The sequence below is a fragment of the Nelusetta ayraudi genome, unplaced genomic scaffold, assembly GCF_046127955.1.
Source record: "Nelusetta ayraudi isolate G7.1 ecotype Tasmania unplaced genomic scaffold, CSIRO-AGI_Nayr_v1 ptg000034l, whole genome shotgun sequence".
NCBI classification, from domain to species: Eukaryota; Metazoa; Chordata; class Actinopteri; order Tetraodontiformes; family Monacanthidae; genus Nelusetta; species Nelusetta ayraudi.
In genome coordinates, this window is record NW_027466084.1 from 4,338,755 (window position 1) to 4,353,218 (window position 14,464).

The 14,464-nt window shown below is 43.0% G+C and overlaps 1 protein-coding gene across 1 annotated transcript; it reads left to right on the forward strand.

Moving 5' to 3' along the window:
• Window positions 1–2,292: 2,292 nt before the first annotated feature.
• On the forward strand, window positions 2,293–14,110 carry LOC142892434 (CCN family member 1). Its single transcript, XM_076032619.1, has 6 exons — window positions 2,293–2,654; window positions 3,936–4,149; window positions 6,504–6,998; window positions 7,792–7,985; window positions 11,193–12,742; window positions 12,776–14,110. The coding sequence occupies exons 1-5, from the start codon at window positions 2,604–2,606 to the stop codon at window positions 11,499–11,501; spliced, it is 1,263 nt and encodes a 420-aa protein (XP_075888734.1). The 5' UTR covers window positions 2,293–2,603; the 3' UTR covers window positions 11,502–12,742; window positions 12,776–14,110.
• The last annotated feature ends 354 nt before the right edge of the window (window positions 14,111–14,464 follow it).

Here is a 14,464-nt window from a genome sequence, read left to right on the forward strand (position 1 = left end):
TCCAGTGAACTCCAGAAGCGTACCTGTGTCACACCATTACGACTTGACGGGTGTTGTTGGCTCAGAAATTTACAAGGTCACAGCACAGGGCAACTTCCCAGTGGCAGTATCCTGTATCCCCAGGACCTAATGAATGCCTCCACTTTTGTTGTGTTGGAAATTCTGCATGTTTGTTTATTATGTCTGGGATGGAAGCCACCATGACCAAAGTGGAAAGGGACAAGTTCTTTTTTTTTTTTACAAGTCAATAAATCTTAGCAATATAAGTAACAAAAACAAATGTCTCACCCCTTTGGAAGGGAATTATGCGAAGGCCAGCGCTAACACACAAACACAAGCCCAGGAATTGAGTGATCTTTCTTCATTTTCTCTTGGTTTATTTACACGAGCCTGTTACACCACCTCTGCATGCTGATAGAGAGATGGACTGTTGGGGGAGAAGGACAGAGGTATGGAGAATCTGTTCTCCAGAATATGTTTTTCTATTTTAAACTGAAAATAAAAGTGTACTGGTGCTTCCAGTGAACAGCTGAACTAAGTTAACTAAAAAAGTGCATTTATTGCATATGTATATACTGTATATATGTATGGGCCCTTTCTGTGTGGAGTTTGCATGTTCTCCCTCCTTTTTTTTTTTAAACTTCGAGAGGTAGTCTGACACTGGCACTAGCTGCAGCACAGCTCTGCAGCATTTTATCCCACCATTGTATTGTGTCTGCAGGAGTCTTACCAAACTCCAAACTGTTGGATAAGCAAGTTTATTTAAGCAGAAAATAGCAAGTTCTTCTCAATAGAAATAGATATCCAGCCAGTTGACTCAATTTAACTGTGAGTGGCTTGGTTGCCATCCCAGTTTTTGGTTTCTGGCAACCAAGGCCTCTATATGCTTATGACTTTTTTTCACCCCACTTAGCTAACCATGCTAGCAGACGCAGCAGAGAGCTAAAAAAAAACACATCATTTTTGACAACTAAAAGAGCCAAAAATGCTGATAATGTGCCTGGCCGTGTTTGTGCCATGGGTAATGTGTCAAAACCTCTCTGTCAACACAAAATGGCTTATTTTACTTTGTCCTTTGATTGGCACCAAAGAGGGATGTTGTGTTCAGTGATGACGAGTCCAGAGAATCTGCAACCACTGCGACCATCTCCATCCTCCAAAATCACAACACTTCCTCCCACTGAGCAGGGTCGACCAGAGACTTCTTCCAGAGAATCTCTGGGAGTGGGAGTGGAGCAGTCCTGACGTCTGGCCCGGTCAACACTGGGTGAGATCAGCCTGGGTGAACTGGTCATGCCCGAACCAACAAAACCACATAGGCTGACTTGATGGGTAAGAATGGGATACCATCAAACACTAGTGTGTGAGGAGCATGAGGACGAGGTACCATTTTTTTTTTTTTGTTTGTTTTAATATTATAAACTTAATGAAGTAATCAAATTTGTATGTCACAAGCAGTTCAACGGTGACCTTGTTTTGAGCCTATTCTGAAATTGCAGCCAACATGTTGTCATTATCTGATATTGTAAAGTTAAAGTGCTGAGGCAATCAGATTTGCATTCAGTATATACACAACAAATAAGAGGTTGGTTCTGTCTGTTAGTTTGTATTTACACTGCCGGAAAGTTCAAATCCAATATAGATCTTTTTTTTTTGTTGACATTTTAATATGATCACCTGTCCTTTGAGCAGCACACTTGTCACCAGTGACTAGACCAGGTGTGTGTGTGTGTGTGCGCGTGTGTGTGTGTGTGTGTGTGTGTGTGTGTGTGCTAGGAAGGGGGGATCCCACCGTAGGGGAATTCTGCAGGGAGGGAAAATGCCGGGAATTGCGCAGGAAGTTATATCACAGCCATCGTTTCGGACACTGTTGTCGCTTCCACACGTCGTCGCAAGTGGCTCAGTCAAACTCGCGACTTTTCTCGTGCGTGTATTCCATCTGCACGGCTCTTTCCGAAAAAAAGGTATATTTAGAATAGAGGCAAAGGGAAATTCCAAGCTGTTTTTCCATGGCTTGCTGCGGTATTAATGTAGCACGGACTAGCAGCTAAGTATATTTATTTTACTTTTCACAAAGCAGCGGCCCAAAACAGAAGTATGCGAGTGAAAAGAACTTAAAAGCATCACAAATATTATTTTCGCTCGAACAAAAATAAATAAACAGCCAACAGCCAGGTCCCGCTCGGAATGTAGTAATTCTTTATTTTTATGAATGACTACATTCATGCTTGGCCACGCCCCCTCCCACCACCACAGGCTCGGCTCCACGGTTTTTGGAGATCCGAGCCGACGTCGTCCCCTCAGGCCCTGGACTGGACGGTCTTGGCCCCGCGCCTGCGTCCCAATTGGTTAAGTGAAGTCCGGGGGTGGGCGTGGGCGTCGTGAAGAGGGACGGAGCCAGTATAAAAAGTTCAACTCTACTGTTTGACCGATACAAATTTCGCAAGTGATGGAGCTCCGTCCGGGGGATGTAGCGCATGTCGGATTTAACACGTTTGGATAAAGGCTGTTTTTGTTTGTGGAAAACGGTTGAATGATTGCTTTTGCCAGAGGGCTCGCTTTGTTTTTCGCCCATTTTTCTTCAATGTGAACGAGCTGACAGCATGGGGATGCTGTTGTTGTTTGCTGCCTTGCAAGTGGCGACGGTCAGCCTGGTAAGAGTCTCATATATATCTATCATATATATCTTTTCTTTTTCTGTCTTTTTCTGTCTTTTTTTTTTTTTTTTTAATTATTATTCTCAGTTTCACTGTACATGACTCATGAGTGAAAAATGATTTCTGACTTTGGTAGTGATATTTCCTCCCCTGGAAAAAAGGTAACTGTATTGAAATCACTGCATACGATGGGTAAAATAAATCAATATATATCTGATAATAGATAAAAAAAAAGAAAAAAAAAAGAAGCTTATTGACCTACTACACTCTTTTGTCAATGATGATTGTTGAAGTTGATGTTGATTTTGAAGGGAAGACAAACTGAATTGTTGTGTAACTGCACAATGTGTTGTTGGTGAAGCCTCACTAAAACTAAAGCTACACTTGATAATAACATGAAGTTTCTACTGATATGTTAAAGGAAAATAAAACAATACTTATTTTCTTTATATATATGTATATGTATATATATATATATATATATATATATATATATATATATATATATATATATATATATATATATATACATATATATATATATATATATATATATATATATATATATATACATATATATATATATATATATATATATATATATATATATATATATATATATATATATATATATATATATATATATATATATATATATATATATATATCATGTAATAGAGTTGCATGCATTGTTTAACTTTACTGTTTTTTGGTAACAAGATTGAAGGGAATGATCCTATCATCATATAGTGCTCAACAGTGTTGTTTTTCCTATGTACTGTAAAGAGAACTCTTCCAAAAATGACAAATTAAAAACAAAGCTGCCCTTTTAGAATAACATTACATTATTTATTTTTTTTTGCTGCTGGTTACTTCCTGTGCAAAGTTAAAAATGATAGCAAGGATAATGCTGTGGAAAATCAGATCCTCCAGGATTCCTTCTTGCAGCGCCAGCTGAATTTGGCCTGGTCTGAGTCTAAATGGCCAGAATTTGTCGATCAGGCCTTGAATGAATCGAATGGTAGAGGTGATGGGTGGCGGCAGTACGGGGACTGGGTGGAAGAAGCCGCCTTTCATCCCTGTTTGCCTGGCAAATACCAAGCAGGGTGGGAGGGGTGGCTGGGAGTATTGCAGTGAAATCACCAAATAGTATAGCTTCACATAAAATCCCACTGACGCGTCCTTTTGTTTATTGGTGTGGCTTTTACTTAAATGGACAACACTCAGTGCAATGTATGTCCTGTGTGAGACCAGGTTGCCTTCTATCCATTCCAACAGGTGAGTGCTGGCTGCCCCATGGTCTGTGAGTGTCCGGTGGTACCCCCATCCTGCCCCCCAGGGGACAGCTCAGTCCTGGACGCCTGTGGCTGCTGTAAAGTGTGCGCTGCTCAGCTCAACCAAGACTGCCACGAAGGGCAGCCCTGCGACCACCACAAAGGCCTGGAGTGCAACTACGGCAACGATGTAGAGCAGACACGCGGCATCTGCAGGGGTACGGGTCTCACTCACTGCTGCTGGGTACACTTGCAAATAGAGGGAAACTTTAGATGGAGGAGGTTTGGCTTCGTTTGGATTGTGGCTGTGAGGTGGAGAACCCTGAGCAGAGCGGCTGGCAAAAAGTATTTGCATTTTATACTTGGTAGTACAAGTATGTGTACGAGTGTCAATAAATACTCTGGTAAAAGTAAAAGTACAGGTTCAACTCCTTTACTTAGTTGAAAGTAAGAAAGTAAAGATTCTGAAATGTACTGAAGTAAAAAAAATAAAGTTACTTTTGATAATTATTTTTCTTTCAACTGCAGCACAACCAAACTGTAATCAGTAATAGCTCTGACCAGTGAGCCATTATTGCATGTTTACACTTTAACTATCAATAACCATTTTCTTTTTTTACATTTTTATTTGTCTTTGTACTGAAAACGTATTGAAGAGTGACCCCAAAGCCAAGGTCCCCTAAAATAATCTCTCCCTAAACTATGATATACTTTTGTATTGAGCCACACAACAGCAGAGTTCAAATCGCACCACTTCAAGCAACTACAACTATATTAAAAAAAAAAAAATAGTTGCTGTGAATGCTATTTGTATTTTTTAAACACAAAAGTAACAATCGTGTTTTTTCAATGTAAGAAGTAGAACGTACAGATGTTTGTGTACAAATTTAGGGAGTAAAAGTAAAAAGTTGTCAGAAAAAGAAATAGTCAAGTAAAGTACAGATACCTAAAAAAAAAATACTTAGGTACAGTAACAAAGTATTTGTACTTCATTACATCCCACCTCCGGCGGCTGGCTTGTCTTTGATTGGGGCCTGCAGGTTTGAAGTCTGCACCACCTTCCAAACACACTTTCATGAGTGGAGGCTGAAACACAGCCAACTCTGGGATTTTTCATGTACACAAACAGCCCCATGAAACGCACAAACACACACACTCTTGCACAGTAGTGGTATTTTTATGTGTGTGTTTATTTGGGGTGTTTCTATATAAAGGGGGTGTCGGAGGTGTTTTGTTTAGAGTGCCTTTCAGGGAGCAAAGGGTGAGGACTTTAGTAAACAAGTCCAGATTCCGAGCTGCTCTACAAATAGACAAGTTTTCATAAATCTGGTGGTAGTGTCTGTCTTCTACACACCATGCATATTAATGTTTCTTGTCAGTCAGCATGTTATTCCCATATTAATCTGGTAAAGATCATTTAAAGTAAGTCATTGCTCCGTAAACATTAGATTAACCTCGGCTTAATGTGGAATAACTTGCTTTTGAAGAAGAAAGCACATAAAGACAGGTGAAGTATGCTGATTTTTTATTTTTATTTTTTGCATTTCATTTCATTTCATTTCATGGAACCACTTTCATCCAGACTCGGTTGAGGACTTTTGTTTAGGAAACTGCACTAATAATATCAAATCTTGGTTCTCGCTGAGGGTTCTGCTTTTTTCCCCCTGTTTAAGGGCTTTTGTGTTTTTCCTCAGCCGAGGTTCTAGAGGCTCTGAGAGTTGAGGTTGTCGCATCTTAATTAAAATCCTTTCAGGCAAATTGTGTTTGAACTTGGGCCACACAAATAATGTTTGATTATTCGTTTAGACGTCGACCACATAGGGGGGTTATTGAAGGGTCAATCATGTTCATGTTAACTCAAGCCTACAGAACATGATGATTCAGTAGATAAAACAGTAGATACAACAGTAAATACATGTTGGTTTGTTTTCTTATCAATCAATCAATCAATCAATCAATCAATGGCATCTCAAATGGAGAAAAAAACAACTGAAACCCCCTTCCGTGAGTTTTAATTAATTAGGGAGAAGGACGCGTCCTCATGGAACTGTGAAGAGAAATAATTACAAAAATCAAGAAAATGGACAAAATCGTAAAAAGAAAGAATTCATCTTTATCTTGTAGGATTTGTTGTCTGACATCATGATGCTTTCACCAGTAGCAGTAGCTTGTGTGTTCAGAAATTCAGAATATGCTAGCACATGCAACCACGTAAAAACAGGACATTTCATGTAGCTGTTGGGCACGTAAACACCATTTTGGGAATAGTGTCCTAACCAGAATACAGACAATAATATTATTATACATCTAATATATATGTTAATATTATTTTTTAGAGGTCCAGTGCGTGAAATTTGGCTTGCTTTATTATGTTCTATCTTGGTATACTTGCAGTCATTTGGTTTTCCTACCCTTAGAATGATTCTCTCATATATAAGAATATCCATAGAGCAATGAGGGTCTCGCTCCCATTAGCTGCCATCTTGCACCTGGAACTTGGACCTTTCTAAAAACAATGGAGTCATTAACCAACACATGTTGTGTGTCCCCTCATCTCTCTCTCTCTATTCAGCGAAGGCCGACGGCCGCTCGTGCGAATACAACGGTAAAATGTACCAAAACGGCGAGAATTTCCGCGCCGGCTGCAAACACCAGTGCACCTGCATCGACGGGGCGGTGGGCTGCGTCCCTCTGTGCCCGTCCCACCTGCCGCTGGCCTCGCCCTCCTGTCCAGCCCCGCGGATGGTCAAGGTGCCTGGCCAGTGCTGCCTGAGCGTGGACTGCCACCAGGGCGGCACCACCACCACCACCACCACCGCCGCCGTCGGCGGCGTGGCTCCGGGGCAGCACCGCCGCCGAGCCTGGTCCCCGGCCTATCACCCCTACCACTACCCGTACAGCCCGTACCCGGCCTACCCCTTCTACCCCTTCCCCAAGTCGCCCTACCGCAAGCCGGACGCCCACAAGTACAAGAAGCAGAAGAAGGAGGACGAGCTGCTGGGCAACGAGCTGGCGGAGCTGCAGGGCCGCAAGTGGGACAAGCTGCGCGGAAACAAACACCTGGCGGGTGAGAGAGGGTGGGAGTTGGTGGGGGTGGGGGTGGGGGTGGGTGGCGGTGGTCGAGGGGTTCGGCAGGGGGAGGGGGGTTATGGGTAGGGGCTGTTTCCTCCTTGCAGTTAAGCGTCGTGTTTACGCCACGGCCTGCTGACGCACAAACGGCCTCACTGTGAGACCTTTCCACCTCCTCCTGCGTGTGTGTGTGTGAATGTGCGTGTGTGTGTGTGTGTGTGTGTACGTGCGTAGTTCTTCCTTTGGCTTTGATTTTATTCTAATCCCATTATTGAACAGCAAATATGGGCGAGGTGTTTAGATTCTCGTCTTTATCAAAACCAAGAAGAAGTCATGACAAGTCCCACAAATCCCATTTAAAAAACATTTAGTCATTGTGTATATATGTTTGTGTGTGTGTGTGTGTGTGTGTGTGTGTGTGTGTGTGTGTGTGTGTGTGTGTGTGTGTGTGCATGCTTCAGCCATTTATGCGAGGCTTGTTTTCCACTGGCTCCTTGCACGCCAGCGGTACTCTCCTTTAACCGCCCCTAAACACACGCACACACACACACACACACACACACACACACACACACACACACACACACACACACGGTGCACCAAAACAGCACATGCCTCTGTCGCTCCTTGCTGTAATCACTCTCTCTCTCTGTGCGCCAGTGTTGCCCGTCCACTGAATGAGGCCCAGTGTGCTTCGCCATCTCTGCTGGGCCATTTCCTTCCTCCGCCCTCCCCGACTTTAACCCCCCTGTACCCCGTGTCTCTTCTTCTTCTCCTCCACCCTCTGGCAGCCTGGAGGCGGGTGGCGGCGGCGGCGGCGGGGGACCAGTGCGTCCTGCAGACCACCCCGTGGTCTCAGTGCTCGCGGAGCTGCGGGACGGGCGTCTCCACCCGCGTGACCAACGACAACGCCCGCTGCAAGCTGGTCAAGGAGACGCGCCTGTGCAACGTCCGGCCCTGCAGCTCAGTGTCGGCCCCCGTCAAGGTATTTATTTCTTGACCTTTATTTATACAGGTTAAGAACCTCATTGAGACTCTATGAGGACATTAGCGTGCGTTTGCAATGCAAAAATGAAGAAATGAAATAAAGCCAATTAGGGTTGCAAACTCCCACGGTTGCTTTCTCCAACCTTCCAATGATCCCTGTGAACTCACCAAAGTGAACCAAGCTAGATAGCTCCAGGACCTGCTGCAGGTGGTTCCATTGTTCTGGGGGCTGAGAAGAAAAGGGTTTTTTCCCCTCCCGAGCTCAGTATGGACTGGAGGGACGACAAGAGCAATGTAGTCCTGAGACCGGAGGATAAGATGGGGCAGTCTCCGTGTCGTGTAGGTTGCCATATACAGTAGGGGGGGGGAGCAGACCCAGGATTTGCTTTATAGATGAAAGCATAGCAGTGGGCGGTTCTTCCAGAAGACAGCGATGGAGTATGAGCTGCAATGTTGGGTTAGAGCCCTGGCACCAGTAATGAATTGAAGTGCTCCATGATATACTGCATCTATCACAGGGGTGGGCAAACCTTTTGACCGGTGGGACCACAACGGGCCGGAGCAGGAGCAGATGGACGGAGTGTTCAGGGGACCCACCTCATAGGAAGAAAAAATGGATCATGGGATATATAGAAAACATGTGATTTAATGTTCATTGAAAATGAAACAAAGCAAAGTTACAACATGATGTGTGTCTTTGAAGCTCCACGGTATTTAGTTCTTTATTGAAATCACTCTTAAAACTGAAAAAAATGGATGAAATACAGCTATTCTATGACCGACTGGCTATTAATATCATTTCTTCAAGTTCCACGGCCCGGATTAAAAAGCTTAAACAGGCCTCATGTGGCCCCCGGGCCGTAGTTTGCCCATGTCTGATCTAGCAGGTGCAGGGAGCTGGCAAAGGCATTCATGTACTCAACATCACAGGAAAAGTCAGTTGACGCTCTCGAGGTGATCAGGGACGGGAAGGTGACTTCCAAAAACTCTTCTGTTCAAGATCGGCTTTTCGTGGATCAGAACTTTATCTATCAACCCAAAGGCGGAACACACACCACACACCGCAGACTTGGGGTTGTTGCTCAGTTGTTGTCTGGAGAACAAAAGTATAAAATGATATATAGTATAAAAGTATTCACATCCTCTACTGAAGTAAAAGCACAGAATCAACTCCTTAACTCAAAGAAAAAGAGAGTACAGATTCTGAAATGTACTTAAGTAAAAAGAAAACATGTTTTTTTTGGATATTAGTGAAACGTTACATTTGTTGATAAATTACAGAGTTTTTTATTGGATGTTGACGCATTTTTTATAGCAATAACTAATGTTATTTTATGTTATTTAGATGTGATTTAAGTTTAATTTTCTCTGTACTGAAAACGTACTGAAGAGTGACCCCAAAGCTGAGGTGCTAATGGCTGTGTTTATAATCTCACTTCTAACTTCTCAACAGTAGAGTTCAAATGGCTCCACTTCAAGCAACCACAACTATAAATAATGAACGAATTCTTTTGAACAGAATCTGTATCTTTTAAACAGAAACATTACAAGCGTGTGTGGAAAGTACAGAGTCGTCAGTAAAAGTAAAAAGAAAAAGAAATACAAACTGTCTTTTGTACTTTGTTACTTCCCACCTGTGGTTGTTGTTTACAGTTCTGCTGTCATTTGGAAAACTCTCCCCTGACATGTGGTCAAATCCCTGTATTCTTTGTTGCATGAATACCATTTTGCAAATGGTAGAGTAATGCATTTGTATTTGGGTGCAAGTAAAATGGGGAATAATGCTCATCATCAATTTGGTACTATCCAAATTCAAATTGACGATATCGAAGCCTGATTAGAGTGTAAATGTGAGGTTGTACAAAAAAGAATGGTCCATATCAGGAACACAGTTAAAAAGATGGTTAGGCTGCAAAGAAAGAACTTTCCATGAGTCTGTTTGGTGCTGTGTTTACACCTCTCCCAAACTGAGTGCTGTGACAATGTGGCTGTCGAGCTGCACTCAGCAGCACTCGACTCGCCCACTCATCTCACTCACACTGCCAACACAACACCTGCAGGGCCTTCTGTCTCCTGCTGTGTTCCTCTCAGGAGGCTGATGGCTTGTTATGCGCCTGCTTCTCTGCACTTTTCTGATATTTTTGCTGAAATGCGGTGGGTGTTAATGCACACTGACGCCGGTCCCGGCTGGCCTCTGCTGCCGTGCTCCCCTCATCTGTTCTCACCTCCGTTTCATGTTTTTTCTTTTTATTCCACACCCCTCAACCTTAAGCTTAGCTTTGCTGTTTCTGAAACAGGGATAATGTGATGAGTCATGTTGTTTGTTGCGCAGGATAATGTTACATTTAAAAGCACGAGACAAGATAAGATAAGATAAGTTGAGCCTTTATTGATTCCCCTTGTGAGAAATTTTGGTTCGCACAACAGTGTTAACAGAGGTGTAAGCAGCAGTGTACAAAGAAGAAAGAGTCAAGCTAAGAGCTAAGGGAAGGACAAAGAGTACTATATACATAACGAAATGTAAAAGTACAGCGCACAAGGGGAATAAAAGTACTGTGAGACAGAATGTCTGATATCTGCATAGTTTTGTGTATTTGTGCTGCCTTGAATTTTAAGATACTTTCGTGTTTCCCGCACATTCAAAATCATTTGAGCGTGAAATTATCTTTGTACTCAAATCTATCATGAACTTGTGGATCTTCGTCTTAAAGGTCCAATGTGTAATATTTGGAGATTTTGAAGACAAAACAGCAACATCAAGTGGTTACATTTTGGATTGCAGCATCTTTTACTCTCCCTCCCCCTCCTGAACTTGCCAGTGAACTACAGAGGCCTGTGCACACAAACCTGGATACCTCATCCACCTTCTTTTTATTCTTCGGTTTATTTGAGGACACCAGCGTTCACCCTTATACCAAATGCGCAGTCAGGCAGCTGGATTGTCCACACCAGGCTTCCTTAGAAATATGGTGGTGCAAGATGGCAAGGCGCTTAATGATCTATGAATTAATTACATATATATTTGTGTGCGTGTGCGTTTGTGATGACTATCAAATGAGTGAATATCACTTCCCCTCATTTCTGTTTAATGACTTTATAACCTCACGTTAACCTGTACACAACACTCCACTAAGCGAAATTGTCTTCTAATTCTAATTTCATTTCTCATTCTATTTTTTTCCCCCTTCCCCTCCGACACACACAGCGAGGAAGGAAGTGCTCCCGCACGCACAAAGCCCCGGAGCCGCACAGACTGTCCTACGCTGGCTGCAGGAGCACCCGGCTGTACAGGCCCAACTACTGCGGCGTGTGCCGCGACGGCCGCTGCTGCTGGCCGCGGCGCACGCGCACCGCCGCCGTGACCTTTGCCTGCCCGGACGGCGAGCGCTTCAGCAGGTCCGTCATGTTCATCCAGTCGTGCAAGTGCAGCGACCAGTGCAACCACCTCAACGAGGCCGCCATGCCGCCGCAGCAGCGGTGGCTCTACGGGGACACGCACAAGTTCCTTGACTAGCGCACCCCACCAACCCCCCCACTCCCCCCCACCCACATTCCTTCCCCTCCGACCCCCCCCCCCCACCCCACCCCAAAACCTACATCTCCCGCCCCCGTCCGAAAAATAAAGACAGTAACTTTTCCCGTAGTGATTCTTGTGTAGAATAGCGCCGCACTTAGTTTACGAGAGGAGCAGTGAATGATGCGCACACTTCAACACCCTGATGGGAAAGAAATTATCTGGGGGAAGAAGGGAGAGAAGAAGAAAGACGAGTGAAACGGCCACACTTCCAACCCATGGATGTATTATAAGAATTGGACACCGGACTGGCAATATGGCGGTGTGCAGATTTTTTTTATTTCCAGTGGCCACTTGAGGTACTGCAGCTAAAAATCCAAAAGCATTTTCCCCTGTTAGAAACGCCTATAAAATGGCTGAGAGGACGACCTTTGACCTGAAATGCAGTTCATACTAAACTTTCTATTGCAGATTTTCCAGTCATGGTCTTTTAGTCTTTCAAACCGTGATAAAGGCCATAAAATCAACAGCATGACGCCAGGGCTCATTCTGATTGGCTGTCCCATGATGCATTGTCCTGATGCATCATGGGAGTTCCAGATGCACGGCGTGAAGTGCTACAAGCACTATGGGGCCACATAGTGCAGAAGACAAAAACGTTCTTTGGGGGGTGGGCGGGTTTGCTGCAACCTCAGAAGATACAAAGTTCCATTAAAAAAAAGGTCCCAGAGCTCCACAGGCTGTGACGCGTTCTCCAATATGATAAGTGCATCCACGCAGCACCAGAATATCCCGCCAAACTTTTGGAATCCTGGATCCAAAGCTGATTCTTCTGACGGTGGTGTGGATTCTCATCGCAGCTACAGAGCAACGTGCCCAACAAATTGTTGAGCTGACGTCGCCCATGTATGTTCCCCGCTGATAATGTAGTTTGATTTAAGCAGAGCAAAGACTCGAGAGCAAAGACTGTGAGAGTAATTGGGGAGGAGACGAGAATGTGGCTTATTTTTTTCTTTTGTAGTATTTATTCACTGGTATTTATTGTTTATGGAGACAAGAGAGATGGTCGACACAGTGGCCTGCCAGCAGGGAAGGTGAAGGCAGAGCCGCTGTTTGGAACACTGGTGGCACCAGTGGGACCAAACAGTTCCAGAGCTGCCAGCCGTTGAAGAGAAGGACTCCCCCCATGCTATGTGCCAAGGGCTCGAAAAGGTCACAAGGTCACATCAGAGGTCGCGGTGGTCAGGAAGTCGCGTCTGACGACGGATGATGAGGGCGAACTGGAGAGAAGAGGAATAAGATGCGAGAAAGAGGCGGAGCAAAAATCCGTCTGGATGAGGCTTTTTGTACATATTAGTACATGTGGAATATGTCAGAGGCTGTTGACACAGCTGGACACATCATCTGCCTTGCCTCGGCATGAAACTGAGAAATTTAGCAAGCAACAGAAGAACAAGTCTGGAATTCTGGCACCGAGATGTCGAGCACCTAATTTTGTACAAATTGCGATTCTGACTCTGGCGCAGGGAAATAAAGTCCGAAGTCCTTGCTGCAAAGATACATACATACATACATACATATATACGTATGTATATATATGTATATATATATATACATATGTATATATACATATATACGTATGTATATATATATATGTATATATATATATATATATGAACAAAACAGAACAAAAACAATGAAAAAGTAGGAAAACTGAGGTAAATCTGTAATTCGTGACTGGTGGGTGGAGCTGCTTCAGTGTCCAGTCCAACCTATAATCAAGCAGCAAGCCAGCTGGTTGAAACACAATAAGATGAGACTGTTTACGTTTTTTGCAGTGTCTGAGACAGACACTGTCAAGACCGTGCTGTCAGGTGACCCTGCTGTCACGTGGACAGGACATTATTGCATGAAGACAGCAAGAAAACTGTTTGTTATGGCTTTCTAAAGCATTCAAGTATATACAGTACATATATACAGTACATATATATACATATATATATACATATATATGTGTACAGTATATATACTGTTTAACTATGGTTGTTTTAACTATAGCTTTAAATCTCAATGTGCAAAAAAACAAAAGTGCTGTCTTGACTGGAACTGGGGAAAAAGTTAAATGCACCTTATAACAGTATTCATTCATGAGCTCTTATTTTATGCAAGTGTAGATCTTTTTTTTGTGTGTCTTTACTGTTATATATATATATATGCTTAGGGGTTTCCCTTTTTTTTTTTTCCTTTCTCACCCTTTTTTCTCTTGTGCCATAAATAGCAACCTGTTTTCAATTTTCTTATGAACAAAACTATACCACCGCTTGGCTGCAGTTCTTATTCTTTGTGAGCAAATTGCTGTGGATTGAGGCGCTAGACAGCAGGTAAAACGTCAATCATTTTGCATTTGTTAATGTAGATACTGTCGGTATGGTACTGTATTTCTCCTTGTTAATTGTGACTCTAGTGCAGCTATGTACAGACCTATGTAGTGTTTATCTGCTGTAACAGGGCCCCGTACTTGTAACAAGTGATGCTAAAATAGTCAATAGCTAAGCACTGAACAAAGTAGATTTTGGATCCTTACAAGAATTAAAGGCGAATTTTGAAAACATGAGTATTTCCTACCGGAAGGTAATATCACAATCTGTAATAAACTCATGCTTTAAAGAAAGAACAAAAAAAAAAGAGGAAATTGTTTACTATTGAAATGACTTGTATGCATGCTGTGAAATTCATCAGTGACTTGACGGTGAGAACAAAACGGCATTTTAGCACCATGGTCACTATTGCTCCATGAAATGGATCTTAAAGTTGTATAAATGCAACCATAGAATGTCTACAATATTCCATGAAAATTATTGCAACCGTCACGGCGTAGTTTGGCGATAGACTAAAATGACTGATCGTTTCTTTAGCAAACTTTAAAAGAAACACAAAAAGCCTTGGACAGAAATTAAGAGTAT